Source organism: Symphodus melops (genome assembly GCF_947650265.1).
Source record: "Symphodus melops genome assembly, chromosome: 16".
Classification (NCBI taxonomy): Eukaryota; Metazoa; Chordata; class Actinopteri; order Labriformes; family Labridae; genus Symphodus; species Symphodus melops.
The window spans coordinates 19,455,635-19,475,562 of NC_136706.1; the positions used below are offsets into that span (position 1 = coordinate 19,455,635).

General features: G+C 39.6%; 1 protein-coding gene across 1 annotated transcript in view; it reads right to left on the reverse strand.

Moving 5' to 3' along the window:
- LOC306836854 (uncharacterized protein) overlaps positions 1-19,928 on the reverse strand; it is an 83,452-nt gene that overhangs the window by 46,757 nt on the left and 16,767 nt on the right. The window contains exons 3-7 of the mRNA XM_079364186.1: positions 12,956-13,103; positions 12,580-12,738; positions 10,569-10,761; positions 6,872-7,006; positions 6,452-6,526 (exon numbers count right to left, since the gene is read on the reverse strand). Of these exons, the coding sequence (XP_079220312.1) occupies positions 6,452-6,526; positions 6,872-7,006; positions 10,569-10,761; positions 12,580-12,738; positions 12,956-13,103 (710 nt within the window). The remainder of the gene's footprint in view (positions 1-6,451; positions 6,527-6,871; positions 7,007-10,568; positions 10,762-12,579; positions 12,739-12,955; positions 13,104-19,928) is intronic.

The window sequence follows — 19,928 nt, forward strand, 5'->3', positions numbered from 1 at the left end:
TCTGTGGGTACTTTATGAACTGCGAGGCAGATGTGTGTGGGAAATCAATGATCTCTTTTTAATTCTAAACAACTTCCCAGCACATCTCCCTGCCACATAATAGCTTCCAGAGAGTCCCGATGTCTGCACTGAAAACATAATCCTTATTGCACTTGAGAGCCGAACCTGGAGTGGAAGGATTTGGGTTCTTGTGGAATGGTTTATTATTGGAAAGGGAACACAAAGGAGAGAGACGGCAGGTTGGTGATGTAGTACTGTGACAGCGTCAAACATCACCTAGCATTTACACAACTGATTTATCTTCAGTGCACAGATACTCTGCACTAAATTACAGTTCTGAAGAGAAAAATAATGAGTTTGGTGCGTGCTGTGGCTTCTCAAATTGTTTTGTGCCTCGAGGTGAGAGAGAGAGAGAAAAGACTGAGGCAAGAACTCTTCTCTCCATTTCTGTATTTTCCCTCCCAAACACACTCTCTCTCCTCCTCATTTCATCTGAGTATCTATTCTTTTTTACAACCGGCTTCCTCTTGTGACCTAGGATGTGAGGATTGTCTGGCTTGTCTGACATCACATTAATCTTTTGTAAACTTTTAATCCCACTCTTTAAGAAGATGAAACATAACTGCTAAATTAATTGTTCGGTTAAAAAAGAGAAAAGAAAAGAAAAGCTGACACTGAGCAAAAATGAAACGTTCAATGAAAATCAAAGCATGCTCTCTGCCTTCAGTAACACTAACACAAAGCATTCCTGCAGGCCCTTGGGTTTCTATTAAACAAAATGTTTGTTCAAAGTCTTGTGTGCCGTTTAACTCAGACTTTGATGCATCATGCAACTTAAAAGAAACAAAGTTATGGATTAAGACTTTATCGCACCAGATGGACTGAACGGACTGACTTTATCCAAGTCTTTATTAAGCCACCTGAAAACAAAAGCTCAGTTTCCCACTGTTTCCACTCTGATGCTGCTCTGACATGTTCCTGCTGCAGTATGTCATCTTTCTGCAATGCATTGCAAGAAGATGAGACACATAGTTAAAGCTGTGTTCATGCTCGGCGCTCTTCAATTTAAGTGTTTTATGAGACAGCAAACTGATTGTGTCAACCTTTAAAACACAACTCACTTAGCTACAGAGTGCAAATACAAACACATTATGGTGTGTTCTTTACATGTTAAATAAACTGTATTTCTACACTTGTCATGCCCTTTGACAGTGAGTCTAGGTGTTTTGACTGTTTTAATTAAACAGATTAACTATGCTGACAAACTCAACCAACCTTTTCACCAGAAACAGGTTCTTTGAAAACATCCTGAGTACTTGAGAGCAAAAGGATGAGTGTGTTTCTTCATTTATCATAAGCCTTTACTTGAATATAGCTATTTTACACAATGTTAACTTGTTACTTTAAAAGTTTGCACTTAAAAATAAAACACTCATTCATAACCAAAAAAGAGTTTCTTCACATGTGTTTGAATGACAAATTAGTCATTCATTTGAGTACATTATGTTTAAGAAAAAATACTGAAAACATATGAGATATGGCCGGTACCTCGTTTGTGTTTCCACTTATTTTCTTATGGTGAGCGCTTTGCTAGAACAGACTTTCTCTCAGACATTGGCAACTTCAGTGTAAAAAGTGATGGTGCTGTGTGAAACATCCACATTTGTGATGTCTGGTGTTGTAGATGCATCTTTATCTTTATTTACTTCTTCTGACATGCTTTGAAAAAAGTAGTCTATGTTTTGTTAGGCCTTGCTGGCCCCCCTTTAGGTTTCTCTTGGCCCACTGGGAATCACTGTAGTAGACTTAACAACCACATGATTACAACTACTGAGAAGGACATTAGACAAACTAGTAAGCTAGCTATTATTGTATCTGAGGGGGTGACTTGCTGTCAACACTGAATCTTCCTTTACTTCATTTTTATTTTGTTGCACACAACAAAGCTCAAACGAGAATGTCTCTTTTTATCACAAGATCATCCACAATTTTTAAAGGTCTCTGTATCTGATATAATGAAATCCATTCTAACAGAGCTGTTCAGACGGTGAGAGAGATTAGAGACGTATATGTATGTGTCTATCCCCACAGAAGACATGTTATCATAGAGTTAAACACAGTATCCAAAAATACAAACATGGCTTACACCAACTCTGAGAATCTGAGCTTTTAGGCTGGATAGATACAGCAGATCATTCCAGACTTCTTGAGTCTGTACGTTTGAGTCTGTCAGCACATCGAGCGTCTTCCTTCCTTCCCTATAAATGTTGCCTGTGTTGAGCAACCGTTTGTTTACACAGCAACAGTTACAGGAAGGCAGAAAAAAAGAGTATCAAGAGATCAATGACTTAATATGAGGTGAGCTGGCATGAGAATGTGTTGTTTTTGGCTGACAGGGCAGGAACATAACACTCACACTGACTCATTCAAGCTCTGACAGATAAAAAAAGATTGGCTTTTTCAAAGACACCAGTGCAGAACTTGCCATCCACAAGCTCTGCTGACAGCATACGTCATTCAGAGTTCATCGATGACATGTAAAATGATTTTTTTTTTTTTAGAAACAGCAGAATCACCCTGACTTAATTGGGATGAGATGATGAAAGGATTAAATGCCCCTTACAATTGTCTCTTCATCACAGCTGGATGACCCTGAACAGTGACCTCTGGATTATCCCGCTGCTGCCTCCAAGAAAAGAAACAGTAAGGAAAAAAGATAGTCAAATGCAAGCAGTTCTTAAACACTGTTCAGACCTGCAGACCTTCATGAGTCTGTAAAGATATGTTCAGTAAAAAGGAGTTGTTGGTATTGATTACACCGATCGACTACATTTTCGCTTTCTTTACACACAAAGGTTCTACCTTGGGTGTAGTTATACTAAGTAACTCCTGCCAGACTACATAAATATTGCGTGGACTCTGGTGGATTGACAGAGTCATGAAGAAGTGTGAAAATAGTGGATTGTTTTTTTTCACCTCTTTCTCTTTGTCAGACCTGGCCATTAAAAAGCCTTTGTTTGACAAGCTTACGAAGGAAGCCTCTCCAGAGACCCGAGTGGAAACACTTGGCTGTGATCGGACACAGAACAGGAATACAATGTCCACAGACGTATGTGTCATTCTCTCTCCCCATCTATAAAACTGAAAGCTATCAGACAAAGATTTGGCTCTCGAACTCATGTTAAATAAAGAAACAAAAAACACAAGCTCTGACATGCCCCCCCACAAAAAAAACAAAACAAAAAAAACACAAGCATTCCTTATTTGCAACATGAGCCACATTTATGCACACATAAATAGGCACTAAAACCTGACAAAGGCAAGTAACTCTGCAAATGCAGGGCATGATGATTAGAAGGGTTCAAAGCCATCAACTTATTCTGAAGTTCATAACTCTGGCCCTCAAATGAGCTAAGGTTCCTGACCTCCAGGAGCGTGCAACATCTTAAAGCCCATTGGAGGAGTGACAAACTGGAGAAGTACTTTGTCTCTAAAGAGAGCACCTGTCATGGGAGCAGCTGGCCCCAGACAGGACATGCATCAAAGTCAGGAAACCCCAACACGTGGCCTCACGGTCAAAAATGTTCCGCTTCAAAGACGACAGCAGCAGACCTTAACGAAGGAAAACTAGATCTTGTTAATGTTATTTTTGTTCTTTTAAACATGCAAATTGTGATGAGAGCCAGACGTGGGATGGCTGTACCTCCACAGGTCCGCTGTGTGCATTTAATTAGAAGCGGGCTGCAGACCCTCTTCCCGTCCCCTATATAATAACATGCCGATAACCCTTTGTTTTTACTGTTCATCTCTTCACCTTCTTTGATTCATTCATTGACCTCAAGTCTACCAGATGTCATAACAAAGTGACCTTTTGACAAGGTGCATCTTTTTCAAGTTACCCGTTTTATCGTACAAAACAAACATCCAAAGAAAAGGTTATTAGCTAATGTGATATTATATGTTTTTGGTTACTTGAATAGTTAGAGGTAGTTAAATGCCTGAACCATGTATGAAAGGGGAACCTGCAGCTGGAGCCAGCAGCAAGTTGGCTAAGTTTAGCATAACGATGGGCATACAGAAATATGCTTTACATTACAACATTGCCATTCTTTCACTTTCCCTTTTCAAAGTCCACTGCAAGCTCAAACAATTCTGATGTGATTCAAGTTCAATAACTGTTACTAAGTAAAGTAAAGTAAGTACAAACAAAAAGGGGATGTTAGATTGAGTTATTATTAGTCATTTCAATAGAGCACAGAGAGAGACACTGGAAGTCATTTTAACAGCTGAGCAGACAGAGAGAAGTATAAATGAAGTGAGACACATTCAGACACAACAACAAAGTAGAAAACAGAAACAGATGAACCAAAGTGATAATGAGCACACTGAAGAGATTTCAGTGACTATTTAGACAGATCTGGTGCAGCTTTTTTCTGCAGACATTAATCTGTAACACAAAACAGCAGGAGAACACTTTGTGGTTTACATCATCACAAAGGCATCTGAATGCCATCCTGATGGAGAAGCTGCGCCTGGCAGGGCTGGCATGGCACGGCATGGTCTGTTCTGCTGGGCTTTACTATGCACTGCTCTGCAGATACACTACTGTGTTCTGAAAAGAGAACCAGATTCTCACAGATTTTATACAGGCACTCTGTGTGGACATGAAAATGTAAATTTAAACCAGCTTTCCTTGTGCTGTATTACCAAGGGCACGGCCTTTTACTTTGTTTCCATTTCAAACATGCAGATTCCAGAAACAAGGTTCATTCTGTAAGTGCCAATGTAAACACCCATATGTATTTCAGGAAGTCTGTTTTCAAGTTATAGTCATAACAAACATATTTCTGAATTTTAAAAAAAGATGGCTATTTGGCTATCATCTTTCGATTTAAGATGATCTGTCAATAATTTGAGCCCTCAAGTTTAAATGTTGAATGTAATGGTGTGGTGTTCAGTCTTAATCCATATGGTGTTTGGACAGCTTTACTTTGGTTTCTGAGTCACACCCATTATTTCAACATTAGGTCACTATGAAGATACATTGTTTGCCAGGAAGTTCAATGATCCGTTAAATGGGATCTTTGAACACAAAGAATACACAAATGCTGCCAAGAATGACCGACACCTCCCCTATTAAATACTGCTGCTTCCCTTGTTTCTGGTGAACATCAGTGTTGGGCTGAATTTGACAGAGTATTTGGGATACAAATACTACTATACTATCTATACTTCCAAAAATGGGGCAACATGCCAATGCACCAATCAGATACCATGAAAAATTAGCCTTGCAAACAAATCGACTGGTTTCAGTTTTATCACAACATGTGGAGGAACAATTACAGGGCAGAGCTGAAGAGACTAAAAGCTGGCAGTGTTTTTTACCAAATACTTTTGTTCTTAGCCAATATTAAAGTTCAGCTATTGGAATTGGTTATGGAGGGGAACAATAGTATAGCCACATATCTACACTACAATACTGATGCAAAAAGAGTGCATGCATTTCCATTGTACAAATGTACGATACATAACATTTAAGATTGGCCGATCTACGATGGGTTGTGGTTCATTAATCTAGTCCGCAGTCTTAACATTACCTTTCTGTCTCTAATCATTGGCTACATGAGGGGTAAACACATTTCCATAAGAAGTTCATCTAAAGTGTCCATAGTATGTATTCTCTCATTTTAACATTTTGTGCTAAACTGAAAAGTTTTGTTTGACCAACATATTTCTTTACACATCTGTACACATAAAATAATCACATTCCCAAGCTCCTAGAAAATGTTTGCAAATGATGGGTTAAAAATAAGTGACATGATTTGATTATCAACACACTGCTCTCTGTAACTGGTGACTAAAGAAGAACAAAGAATGTCATTCAAATCACACATATTAAACTCATAGATAAAAAAATGATTAAAACCATACGAAATGAGGAAACTGTATTTAATCCCAACAGTGCTCTAGCTCTAGCACCCTGATTTACTCCTTAACAGCCACAACAAAGAACAGTGAACAGACACAGACTGATGAACCAGAGCACAGACAGGTCAGGCACACAGGCGTCTCACAGAACACACACACACACATACACACACACACGTGTGTAAAATTCAGCCATGAACCAGAGGTGGTACGGTTGGTTGTTACCTCAGACGCCTGAGGCTCCTCACCACAAAGCTTATTAAAACCAGATGCTGGTTTCAGACTGACACTGGTGAAGCTAAATACACCAGACCAGTGGTTGGTGTACATGAATCACAGCCCAGTTTGATCAACCACCAAGACCACTGGTCAGTGGACTACATTCCTGTACTTGCAGGACACAGCAGCAAACTAAAACAATGTGTGATTTTCTCAACCAGTTTTTAACAACTTAATGAAGAAGACATTTTCAACACAGCATTAACTTTTCATGACGTTAAAGAAAAGTCAGAAATAAACTTACAATTCTGTGAAAATTCGAAAATGACTCGTTTTCTCCAAGCAGGTCCTCCAGGTCATTTGAGGCCAGCAGTATATTCTGTGTGGAAACAAAATGGAGAAATTCTACATATGAGAAGAGAAACAAACAGTTCAGATGTAAACGGATGAACAACCAAACACTCACAGCGATTAAACTCACTAGACTGGATCAAAAAAACCACTGGAGTCAGTCTCACATCCTTTGATGATGTTTTATCATGTCAGAGTATTAACTATAGGAGTCTAAGTGTCTGCGCTGTGGGCTGCAAAAGACGTGTGGCTTCACCTGAAACACCTCAGTGACATGTCAGAGCCACGCTGTTTATACGAGTCAAAGGCACAATGCCTAGAAACGACATGCCTTTTCCTACTGTTCCCCCCTCACTCATTCCTCTTTCCTCACCTCAAAGGCGTTGCTAGTGCGTGGGGAGCGGGGAGGCTTTGGAGTGATCTCACCACAGCGGGGCGGATGGTGGCTGCACTGATGCTTAGCAGCACCTGGGTCGCCCATCAGAAAGGTCAGCTGACGGAGATGACCCTGCAGAGACACACAAATCAACCACAAATTAAAAACACATAAACCTTTCACGTTCAGTTACCATCATCTACTCAAAGAATCCAAATGGACCTTCGGAGAGAAAGGCTCTCATGACCCGTTTGATATGTTGATTTATTTATTATTAGTATATGCTTTTAGGGAAGTGCACATTATAATTTTCCACGGAAGCAACGTGCACAGAATGAGAGGTCAAGTCAAGACATACACTCGTTGGAGGTCATTAGTTTCACAGCAGTTCTACCTGTGGGTCTGACATCATTCTACAAAAGAAAATCTAAGGATATTTTTTAACTTTTATCACCAGGCTGTGGTTTTGATGACCTAGGTGCTGCCTGTTTGTGTTTTTTTTTTGTTTGTTTTTTAAATTTCACCAAGAAAAAATATATCAATGTAAAGGAAGTGGTTCTTGCTAGTAAGAGAAGCTCTGAGCCTTGAAAATGAAACACACTTTAATCTCCCTTTCAAAACATCTCTAACCTGTACACTCTACTTCCTATCGTTCGTCCTATTCCAGCAGCTTTCCCTTCTTTTGTTTTTCCTTTGTCATTTCTATCTTGTAATTTTCCTTGTACTTGACTTGTCAGATCCGCATACCAACATTTTTCTTCTCTCGCGTAAACCACGCTCTATCCGCCCTACAGTTTCCTTCATTATCTGTTCCTTCTCTCCACACTTCATATCCTCCTTCTCACATCTTGACCGTTACTATCTTACATCTTGTTTCCCTTAACTCTCCATCCAGTCTGTCCTTTATGTAGGTATACATACGGCACTCCACTCCTGCCTACCACTATATCAACTTTCATTCATCGTACTATCCCTTTGCCTTCTCTCATATCCCCTCATGCCCTCTACACTTCATCATTCTTTTTTATTTGACCTCACCGCTCATTTTACTTCCTGTATCATCCTTTAGACTTTTATGTATCACACCTTGTCAAACTTTTAATCCTTCTCCTTCATTGTTTTTTGTGCTTACATTCTTGTTTTTCCTTTATCCACCACTTTCTATTCTCTCTCTCTCTCTCTCTCTCTCTCTCTCTCTCTCTCTCTCTCTCTCTCTCTCTCTCTCTCTCATGATCCCTTCATTTCCAACCCACCTTTCATCTTTTTAAACACTTGTATTTTTCAACCCTCCCCTTCTCTGTTTTGTACATAACTCATAGTGTTTGTTTTTTAAATATTTTACATTTTTAACTCCAGCTCCAACCAACTTCTCCATATTTGTCCACCATCACTTTTCTTTTTTCCTTTCTGCCATTCTGTCATCAGTATTCCCAACTCACTGTCACCTTTAAACTTTCATTTCATGGTCTTCATACTTCTATAGAGTACTTCTATTGTACTCCGGTGGTCTGAACATTATGAAAATCTGATCCAACCATCCCCAATAACAACATTAGACGAGGTTACCCTGTAAGTATGTGCCTAATGCTAAAATACTTGCAAAGACCATGTGCATTAAGTATTTGGGACATGTTCCAGGGAACTTCATTGTTGAGCTGTTGCTCATTTATCTAATGCAGAAACACATTGCTGTATTTTGCTGCAATATGTTTAAGAAATGTGACATGTTTTCTGCAGAAAATCAAAATCTTTTCCCAGAAAACCTCATAAAGCTCTAAAAATATGCACTGCACAAATGTCTTCAAAACAAACATGCCTGCAGTATACTTTCATGTTAGGAAAACGTCCAATTTTATTTAGATTGGGATTGATCGCAAGCCATTGAACAGATGTCTTTTAGCCAAATACAGATGCCCTAATGGCTCTCAATGCATGAAATAAAAAAAATAAAAAAACAGATGTTAACAGCACTATAGAAATCAAGTTTGCATGAAAAGAGAGTTTTATGTTATTCTTGAAAACCATGACATGGGAGATCAAAATAAGACTTCTTAATTTTAATGAGCTCTTCACTGCATTATTCATGTCTGCTGGGAAAGTAAGTAAAACATATTGTCAATTAAAAACATTTTTTTGCAATTTTTTTTGAAGTTGGTGTGCATGGTTAACAAGTATTCTTGCACTTCCTGATAATTGGTCTGACCAATGGCCTAAATCATGACACTGTTTAACAAAAATTAACATCTATAAGATGTGTACTTGCGTGCTATGTTCTGATTGGTTAAATGTGTCTTAATTGAAATCCATTTCGTCGAGTACTCAACCATTCGTTCTGCACAGCTTCAGTCGAAGGATAATTTCATTCCAGCAGTATGGGGGTGTTTCATGAATAATTTCACATTATTTGTCTTTTTTTTCCAAATAAGTCACGGCTTATGGTCCATCTTGGTATAAATGTCAACTCATTAATACTCAGTGTCTACTGTAAGTCCTTACTTAACGTGCATCCAATGTATAAACTGTCTAAATACAGACAAATTAGTGTTGCACAACATATTAATAACAACCGTAACAACAGCAGAACACTCAAACAATCCTGGCCATGTCCATCAATCTTTTGGCCCGGCACATACAGGGAGGGTCTTGCAGAAGTACAGTAATGTATCATTAGCATTGCATAATACAAAAGACCGTCTGGAGACGTGACTGTCACCACCTCTGAGTGTGAACGTGCTCCGTCCTTGGAGCTCGGTAAAATCTGTCAACAGGGGAAACAGGGCAATGGAGAATCCATTTCTTATCTGGTTCTGAGGACAAATCCAGGTGCCGTTTCTATAGTGTTTCTCCTTACCCCAGTTGTGATTCAGTCCCACTGCCAGCTCTGACTGTCAGGCTGCATAAGTGATTGTGTGGAACTTGGCAGGCATGTCCACAATGCAATGCCAAGTGCGTTGTGGGCCCTCAAACGCTGCCTTTAGGAGAACAGTTTGCTCTTTCCCTTGGGATAAAAACTCCTATGTATTGCTTTTGAAGAACAATCTGCACATAAAGTGAATAACCCTAAAACAATAATACACTAATATTAATACACTATTTTGACAAAAATAAAATCAGAGTTTAAAAGTCCAAATGGATGGAAAGTTTGTCTTGTTCTCTATGAATTTTTATGGTGTAGTTAAAAAACTATAAAGTTAAATGAACAGAGATGTCTTCAGGGAGAGGGTTGAGGATACTGAGCTCATCTTCTGTCATCAGCGTTTCCTCTGTAATCTTATGTAAGTGTGGTGCTTGGGAGGTTATTGAGCATGTGGTTAGAGCAGGTTACAGGGATTTCTAAGCATACGTTATGAAAACAAACATTTGGTTTCTAAGGATAACGGACTACACCTCTCTGTGATGAAAAGGAAACATGGTTGGATAAGACCACGGAGCTGGAATATCTACTTGTGTGTTCTGTCCTGTGCGTGTGCGTGCGCATGTGTGTCAAAGGATGAACAGGCATGCAGGTTCTTTTTTGATAAGTAACTCCACATATACAGGACTAAACATGTGTGGCCTATAACCCAGGAACAGTTGTTTTAAATATTTGTCAGTTATTTTTATTATATACACACTGAGAGTTTGACATCTTAATGGTTCTGTTAAGATCAGAATTTTTTTTTTTTTAAAAAGACTCAAAATCAGAATCAGTTACCTCAAATGGAGTCTCGAACCCCTCGATGATGCCTCCAACCATGAGCAGCTCGTCTGTGCGGATCGCCAAGCCGTGGTACACCCAGTCCACACTCTCCAGCAGAGAGCAGTCCACATACAGCTCCAGCTTCTTGGCAGACACACTGACGGCCACATGGTGCCACTCTCCATCAGACAGACCGCTGAATGGGAACCTGACAAAGAGACACATGGGGTAAGATGTTACAAGATATCAAAGGATTTAATGCTTTGTGATGCCTGCTTGTTTTAATCAGGTGGCAAGTTCAAATGAGTCTCTGACAGATGTTCATAAAAACCCCAAACCCTTTTTCTTTCTATAGCTGAACACTCTGGACTTCACATTAACAAGACATTTCATTACTTTTTGCTCTACACTTATTCTGGTGGGGAGAGGGGGCTACATTAATACATTTTTTGTGTGTGTTTATTTAGTATGGAAATAAATAAAGAAACAACTTCTCACTAAAACCCTTTATTGGGACATTATCGCCGTCAACGGCCTTCACAATTCCTTGACAAAATGAAATTGACTTTTTTTTTTTTCACAACGATTCACCAATGCACCAGCTGGCCGTTAACTTGATGTGCTGTTTGTTAACGTGCAGGTTGATAATTATTGTAGCTTGTGTGATGGAAACAGCTGCCGGCAGGGTTGATGAGGACACTGAAATACTGTATCAGGGAAAACAGTGTTTAATGTGGGTAGAAAACAAGGAGCTGAAAAAAAAGAGATGTTTCTAGTGTGTCTCAATACGGCCAAAAGCTAACACATTAACATTGTTCAGAATCTGCTTTATTGGTCAGATATGAGCACACATACAAAGAATTTGACTTCGACAGACTCTGCTCTCTGTGGACAAAAGGACATTCAACTTTAGCAACATACACAGCAGTGTGCATAGGCTGGCGTCAGATAAGGAGGGTTGCAATATTTACAAGGCCAAGTGATTGACCATAAAATGTGACAGGCCTTAAACGTCTCCAGCTCATGATCTCAAGCAGAGATGGGGAGTTGTAGTCTTCAGCTGACTCAAGTTTCCAGGTGGCACTATTGGAGCCCCTTTAAGTTGGAGATTATGACGTTTATGATTCTGTGTGCTTCATGTGAAGCCACAAAAGGTTTACACATTTTTTATACATGCTATAGTGCTCCTCTATGATCATCCCCTCTGGTCGGAGGTGCAGGCTGCCCAGAGCAACAGATTCACATGCTTGTATGTTCCGAATACAATTAATGCACTTAATCGTCTTTAAACCTCGAGTGCACTTGAAACCATTCCAGTTGAACTTTAACAAGCACATCGATTTTCTTGGTTGTACTCCGTCAGGCTGTGTTGCACTGTTCTGTTTTGTTTTTGTCCACTTCTGTAAATTAAATGTCCCTTTCTGGGACAATAATGGTCTGAACCTTAAGGTTGACCTTTAACATTTTGAATACCACTCATTGGAGCAGAAATAGCTTTTAAGACATATTAGCTTAAAATATGTATGAACCATATGCAAACTGTAAAAGGTTAGTACAGTATCGAGGTGTGTCAATCTTTCTGTCTTGCAATGATGTAATGCTTGAAGCTTTGGTTCCTTGAGGGGAGAAACCTGCCAAAAGACAGCTAATAAATCATTCCTCTAAAGACATAGGCCAACAGAATTTACAGTCAAATAAATACACACAGGCAGCAAACAAATACACTTCCACAGAACCTTTCTCCATCTCGCAGACAGATTTGCATTGAATGTTGCCAAGGAACAGGAATGGGCATGAGCAGTCCCTAATTACCTGAGATGGCTGTGGTAATCACCTACTGACAGCTGGAGATAATGGGTGATACATGAAAGTCAAAAGCATGTTCTTGTTTTTCTTTCTGGTACATTTTGAACAATTGCAGCTTATAAATAATAAATGAACTCTTCTCGAATCTTCTGAAGTTTTTTTTTTAAGCACTCAACACATGCTATTGTTGTCAGAGGAGAAGGAGAAAACAGGAGCTCACTCGTAGTGTCTTTGCTGGCTTCCAATGAAGATGACGGCATAAGCGCTGATCCGCAGTTGCAGCATAACATGACTGTCGGGACTGAGCATGGTGAAGACGCTGCGTTCATCCCTCTGAGGACTCCTCAGCTGCATCAGCAAACTGAACTCATCTGCAAATCTTAACACCAACACATAAACACGCCACTCAGGTCAATGACTTTTTCTTTAAAGATTGAAGATATAACCATTTTGAATAAGCTATACCTTCACTACAGTAAGTAAAAATGACTTCTATAGAAGCACAATGAGATCATTACTTTTAAAACATGAGCTGTCACGTACAGCAGTAAGTTTCTATTAAGAGTCAGTATATTGAACTGGAGTTTAAAACTAACCCGTCAGTGAGGAGCTGTTGAAGAGGGAGAGCCAAAGTGGAGTACTGTCCCACCTGCAGAACCGGACACCTGGCATCATCTACAGTCATGGACGCATTACTGCTGTTTGACACGAGCGGAGAGAGCTCCAGCAGCACGTTCAGCTCATCTGTGACGAGAGTTCAGGGAAGAAAACAAATTAACATCCACTGAATGGACAGAAGCACAGATGAATTATGTGCTCCGCTGCTCACCCACAGGATGATTAACAAGGCAAGAATCCAACCATACGTTCATCAGGTTAGGATTCATTACACTGCTGTTTTCTGATCATGGTGATATATTGTTTTGTTTATTTCACTGTCGCACAATAGCAAACAAAACATGTAATGCATACTATCTGACTTTATTACATCATTAAAACAATTGAATGTTGTTCATCTACAGTAAGCCCCTTTAGCAACAAACATGAAGAGTATTCTTTTTGTGCAGTCTGACAAAAGCAACAATTCCTCATCAATAAAAAAAATCCATGTAATTGTAAATCATATCAGTGGCTTTTTTCTGTCAATTAAACAAAATATCCACTTCCATGGGTTTTTAGACAGCAACATAACAGTGCCTCCACTCTCAAAGATAAGTGTATAGCAGCATGTCCTGTTTAAGAAGATTCATAAAACACACACAAGTGTTTCATTAACTGAATGGTGATTCTCTGTGAATGTACTGTTTGATTGTGAGGAAGGCGCGGTGCACTGAAACGTTGGTCCTTTGTTCCTCAGATATTACATTTGCCTTCACTGATTTTTGTGTCCAGTATTTTCTTTGGATCCTGTCTAAAAAAAAGAATCCACTTAATGGTATGTTTGCCCACTCAATAGTTGTCTGCATGAGACTGAATGTATTCAAGTTCTGAAATCTAATGGAAGATCAAAAACTCTCAGCCTAAGCCGATGGTTTTGGAAAGTCTTGTTCACCAATCATTTAATGGTATAATGGATGTTCACATTGACACAAAGTGCATGTGCTCCAAAGTTTCATGATAATGAGACCAAAGCAGCGACCATCTGCAACAACCACAGCAAACGTTCTCCTTCAGGCAAAAAAAAAAAACATGCTGTGAACAGGCTCTTAAAAAGATCTTTAACACACATGTGAACAGAGCACTGATGGCTCTGCAGAAAAACGGCCGTTGCTCTTCAAAGCTGAATGAGGCTGCAAAAGTTCCATCCTAGTTTTGTATTTTTTGTCTCATCATGTCTTTGGACTGTTTCTACAGATATGGGATTGTTTGAGCCTTTTTTTTTAATGAATTGATGTTTGTCAGCCCTTTAGAGGCTCATTTCCTTTTACAGTTGTCCACAGAGAACACTTTGGTCACACTGCTGCCTGAAGGAATGGCATCGAGGGAACATATCTGGTGTCACGCTAAAAATATATGGACGAGGACCACTTAGCACAGAGAAATGATTTTAATGATGGGTTTCTTTGTGCCTAACAGCTCTAATGTGAAAAAACTTTGCTGAGCAGGAAAAATAAAAAAGGTACAATTGCAAGCACATGAGGTTTTTATAAAATTCATCCTTGGCTTAAAGATACCAAGATAATGAACAGAACATCTGCTCTGTCTAGTTTCAGACTTCAATCACACTTATAATTGGTTATTTTCTAAATTGAGACAAGTAAATTGGGGTCCAGAATTCTGGTTGTGCTAATGATGTGGAGAAAGAAAGAGCTCCAAGACGCGACCCTTTTTATAGCTCAGAGATTCTGCTGATCAAACGAGTGCCCACAGAGACTTCTCAAATTAATATGATTATTGACTTTTAATGGAGTGAGTCGTATGTATTTTTGAATTGTAGCTCTGGAAACCTCTGCATGTGAATCTCTACTATGATCTATGATCTCTACTTAGATTAAGATACCCTTTCTGACACTGAGCACAACCACGTCTATGAGTCCCTGCTGGTGAAGCATAAAGAAGCAGCAGAGGCAGTTAATGCCAAAGTGCATTATATGATTTCAGCAGTCATTACTCTCTCCATCCATTACATTAATTACATCCAAATCTCGAAAAATCACAAGTTCCCACAATCCAAGATCCAAGCAACAACCCAACTGTTAAGAGACATTCATGCAACAAAATTCTGTTTATCAACCAATCACTTATTTAAGTCATGGATTTAGCAAAAGGATGGGGAAATACAGTAATTCAAGAGCTTACAGGTAGAATTTGACTTTTTAATGACTTGAACTATAGTTTGGACCACAGCTAAGACTTTGCACCAAAGAATACTCTTCACAAAATGTAAGTTTCCAAATGCATCAGATGTGTTTTTGCACAGTGAATAAGGAGAGCTCTCATTTACCAGGCCATGTTTACACTCCAAAACTACTCAGGCTTCTAACAATTTACAAATTGCAATGAACCATAATCGCAACATTAACATCAATCACACAAAGCAGGAACTCTGTTGTTATATGAAGAAGTGAGTGTGAGGGATTGTTAATGCTACAATATCTAAATGAGCAGTAATTTATTGCCCCGCAGGATGTGGAAAATGTTCTCACACACTAATTCTCTGATGATCTCTATTAAGCCTCACTTGTTCGCTAGTATTCATGAAAGAAACGTTCATGTGCCAACACTGTGCCCTCAAGGAAACTTTGGAACGTACTCATGTGCTTTTCTCCAAACACTATAATCAAAGGATCAAGTCATTATGAGGGGGGGCTGCCAGTCATGCCTGTTCTGTTTCCTGCAAAAGTAAAACAGATGTTTAACATCGAAAAAGACGTGCGAACAGTGAGAAGTTTCAGGGTAAGTTTAGTCTTTGGATAATTTGGCTTATTGTCCTTTTTTAACCCAGACAAAACGTTCACACTACGTTGAGGAGTAGTACCCAATAGTGTGGTCCAATGTTCAATTAGTTACACTGAACTACCAAAAAGCTTGTTATAAGAGTATCATAACCCTACATTGTATGGGCAAGTGTTTTTAGAAACGAGCACGAGCCAAATCCATGAACTCAGCGAGATGAGCACAACAGGGAAAGAGATACTGCAAATCACAAACAGCTGTGTAGAGTCTTCTTCAGAATTCCCCCAATCATTGCAAAGCATCTCCTCTTTATTACCGTGACATAGTCTGATCTTCTCCATAAATCTCTGCAGTTGTCTTCTTATGAGGAAAAAAAAAGTGATAATCTGTGCAACAAATGGAGACCTTAATGATCCTCCATTGTCATGCTAAAGAATACAAAAGCCTCTGGAGAGAAATGTAAACAAATAGGAACAAGGCTTGGGTAATTCTGTGTTTACTCAACTTCAATGGCTACTACGAAGACCTCATTGGATTTACTTTATGAACATGTTGACTGATCAGTGGGCGGTGGCAATGGATGACATTGAAAGCTTTTGTCCTTCCAATCATCCACAAATGTTTACACTTGTAGTTTCCATCAAAGCAGAGTTAACAATGTGGGGGAAAAAAGCCTCTGACAGGCTGATCATATGTAACTCATCTACGATCTTTTTGGATGGAGTTGTGTCTTTATGAGAAACACTGTTGGTTCTCATGCATTCTCCATTATGATATGAAGAGACATGAATTCCATCTTCTTTATGATTTCTTTTCATGTTAAACTCCATGTGTTTTGTTTCTAGTTGGCAAACATGGAGATATGCCATTGTTCCCATCCATCATGAATACATAAAGGTTTATATGAGAAATGTATAACCACAACTGATCAGTTTGACTAGAGCATCAATATGCAGTGTAATGCCTCTTTTCCTGTTGACAGGAGTGAGCTAGTGATGTGTTAATCAGAGGTTCTCAAAGATGATGGGAGTGCTAAAGAGAGACAAGAAACGTTGACATACATCGAAGGCCAGGAGTTGAAGCTGCAGACGATGCATTCAGGGCTCTTGCCTCTGTTTACGGGACGACGACTCTACTGAATGAGCTAAAGCAGCGACAACCAGCAACAACTTGATACATCCCATCCACTCAGCAGTGCTGCTATCAAAGCGTGAGATCCAACGCTGAACCGAGAATCAATTACATCACCAGAGGCTTCTATTGTGCAACAGCCACACACTAACACAGCAGCATTCCCATTTCAACCAAAATGCTCTAATCCACATAAGACTGCACAGATGTGACTTCCATGTGCTCAGTCTGAACAGTGGCATTCATGAATCCTACATCCACACATATTGCAGAGAAATAATGCAAACAAAACATCAGAATCAACAACCAAGAAAAGGGGCGAGGGAAACCCAACAACAATCACTTTGTATTCTAGCAGTGCGGCTGCACATTTGTTTGCTTTTGGATGTGGTCTACTCAAAAAGATGAGTATAGCCCAAACTACACACAGCATCCACCTAATCATTTCTCAGTAAAGATGCCATATAAATCATCCTCAGACTGTGCCCACTTCATTTGCCTCAAGAAAAGAATACCGTCTTACAATGCTTGCATAAAATCTTTGATATTAATCACTTTGACGACGATGAAAAATGAGTCGTGGAAGTGCTCAACAGATGGACTAATTTAAAATCAGGAAAGCTCTGAGCATGTTTTGCATTTTCAAGGGTGAAAAACCTCAGACATTCAAATATTCTCATTCCAGAGGGATGATGCTTCAGTGTGAACATCAAAACAGGATTTTCTTTGGACTGACTTTTTAGTTCTGGAGCAAAGTGAGGCCAAAAAGAAAAGCCATGCACTCCACTACAGTCCACATTCCCAAGACACTTAGCCTTGGACACACCTCTAATGATTGAACTAATTTCTTTTGGCTCAGACATCAGTGGAGAATGTGAGGGGCTTTCAGACTTTATGGCAGGCTGTTACAGTAGGTACCAAAGCTCAGGTCCACCATGAGCCAACAATAGAGAATGGCATGAGGCCAGAGTAAAGCCAGTCTACAATTCCTCTATGTTTGTCACTGTCTGGAGCTGCAACAATTATGGGGCTGATTCCTAGCTCTGAATCAGAATAATGCAGACAGTTTGAAAAGTGGCCTACATGAGAAAGAAGGTGCCAGGTTCTGCCTTAGACTAAAGGATCAAAAACCAGCAATCAGCAATCAGTTGTAACTGGCCGAAAGACTCTGTAAGCTTTAGACCATTGACCTACAAACTGACATTTTAGTTTTACATCCATACACTTTATGTAAGACTCAATTAGTATAGCGCACGGTAGTCCGTGATCAACAATGTATTGCTGGTCAAATCAATAACAATGCAAACTGACACTAGTATGCTAACCATATGCAGTGTGGAAGAGCCAATAAATTGTCCGGCATGCATATGAGAAATCCACAGAAATGATCTATCCATCAAAACACAAATATGTTTTTTCGTCTGCAAACAAGAACAAGAGTTCTACACAATTAAAAAATATGTAATAATTCAAGTTTGAGTTTGATCCCTCTTTTATACTTCAATAGGAAATCATAAAATAACATGTGTGCAGCTTGCCTCATCATGGATACCGATAAGTTCAAGTTTAGTACTCCAGAAAGTAGGAGGACACAAAAAACACTATATAAGAGTCATCACTGAGTTCGAGCTGTGAAGTTATCAGAGGATAACGCATTCATCCAATTTGATAATGTGTGCATTACAAAGTCTTTAGGATGAAAATGAATATTCCATGTGGACATCTACTCAGTGTCCCAGTACCAGTGATGGAGTTCATGCAGCGGTGTCAGTTGACAAGGGTCAAACATGGCATGTAGGGGTCACCGAGGGTCAGTGATACAGGACACAAACACTGCATGTTCGGCCACATCTTACCACAGCTTTTTTACGGCACGTTGACTTTGTGAGCTAATCAGTGGGGCCTGTTTCCTCCTCAAACACAGACAGACACGTTTCTACAGTTTATAGTTTTTGTACACTGTGACAAACCTCCAGGGACACAAAGGGAACTGAGCTCCTAGAGTTTATTAACTGTGGTGTTTACAGTATGTAGAGCAGACTGTGGACTTTAAAGGGTTAAAAGGGCACAGGTGGAGAGTTTGACTGAACTGTCTATTATGTGATCTCTGTCTGTTGTTTAAACAGCACGTTTTAACTGAACTCGTAACAGAACTTTTCAGGCCTTTAAAACCGGAGCGAACAAATATGTACGAAGAGGCGAAGGCCTCGATGGCAATCAAAGTTTCCTCCAGTAGAAAAATAAATACATGATTCCAAGAATGAAATCAAGTGTAGCATCAACATTTCAAAACAGTAATACATCTGAAGTATGCCATCCATTTTTAAAATGTTTTTTTACTGTATATAACTGAGACAAATTCATATCACAAGAAGTGATGTGGATAACCTTTAGATGATTGGGCGGTTCTGCACTGCAACCTCAGGGGCAAGGAAAAAAAAAAAAAAAAAAAAAATCAATCCCTTCATGTCCACCACTACCTCTTGGTCTGGCCGACCTCCAGCAGCCGCAATCAAGTCGCCATTCCGTCCTGTGTTGGGATCACATTACTAGAATACTCTGAGATGGACCAACAGATAGCTCCATTACTGTGTGAGTACAATTACCGCTCTCTGCTGTGCTGGGGGGGGGGGGGGGTTCAAAATAGGCAGAAGATTAAAGACTTCCTCCTGCCCCGGTGGAGAAGGAGCAGGGAATCAGTGGGCCAGATAAGTAGAAAATAAGAGACGGAAAGTTGGGTGAACACAGGAAGAAGATATTTCAATCAGTCAGTAATCAACGCTTTAGGTGATGAGCACACCTACCACACCAAGCTTGAACTTAACAGGAAAATAGGAAAATGTTCACAGACGCAGCACTCTAATGGAAATACCATCTGTCGGCACTGTACAGTATCAGACGACTGACTTCATTGCCAGCTATTAAAGAGCAAGAGATTAAATGTAGGGATACTATTTCAATAAATATTCCTCACTGAGGATATCCCTGAGCTTACATTAACTCTATGCTTGTGTGAAGACAGGCTGGTTAACTGGGCCTCCA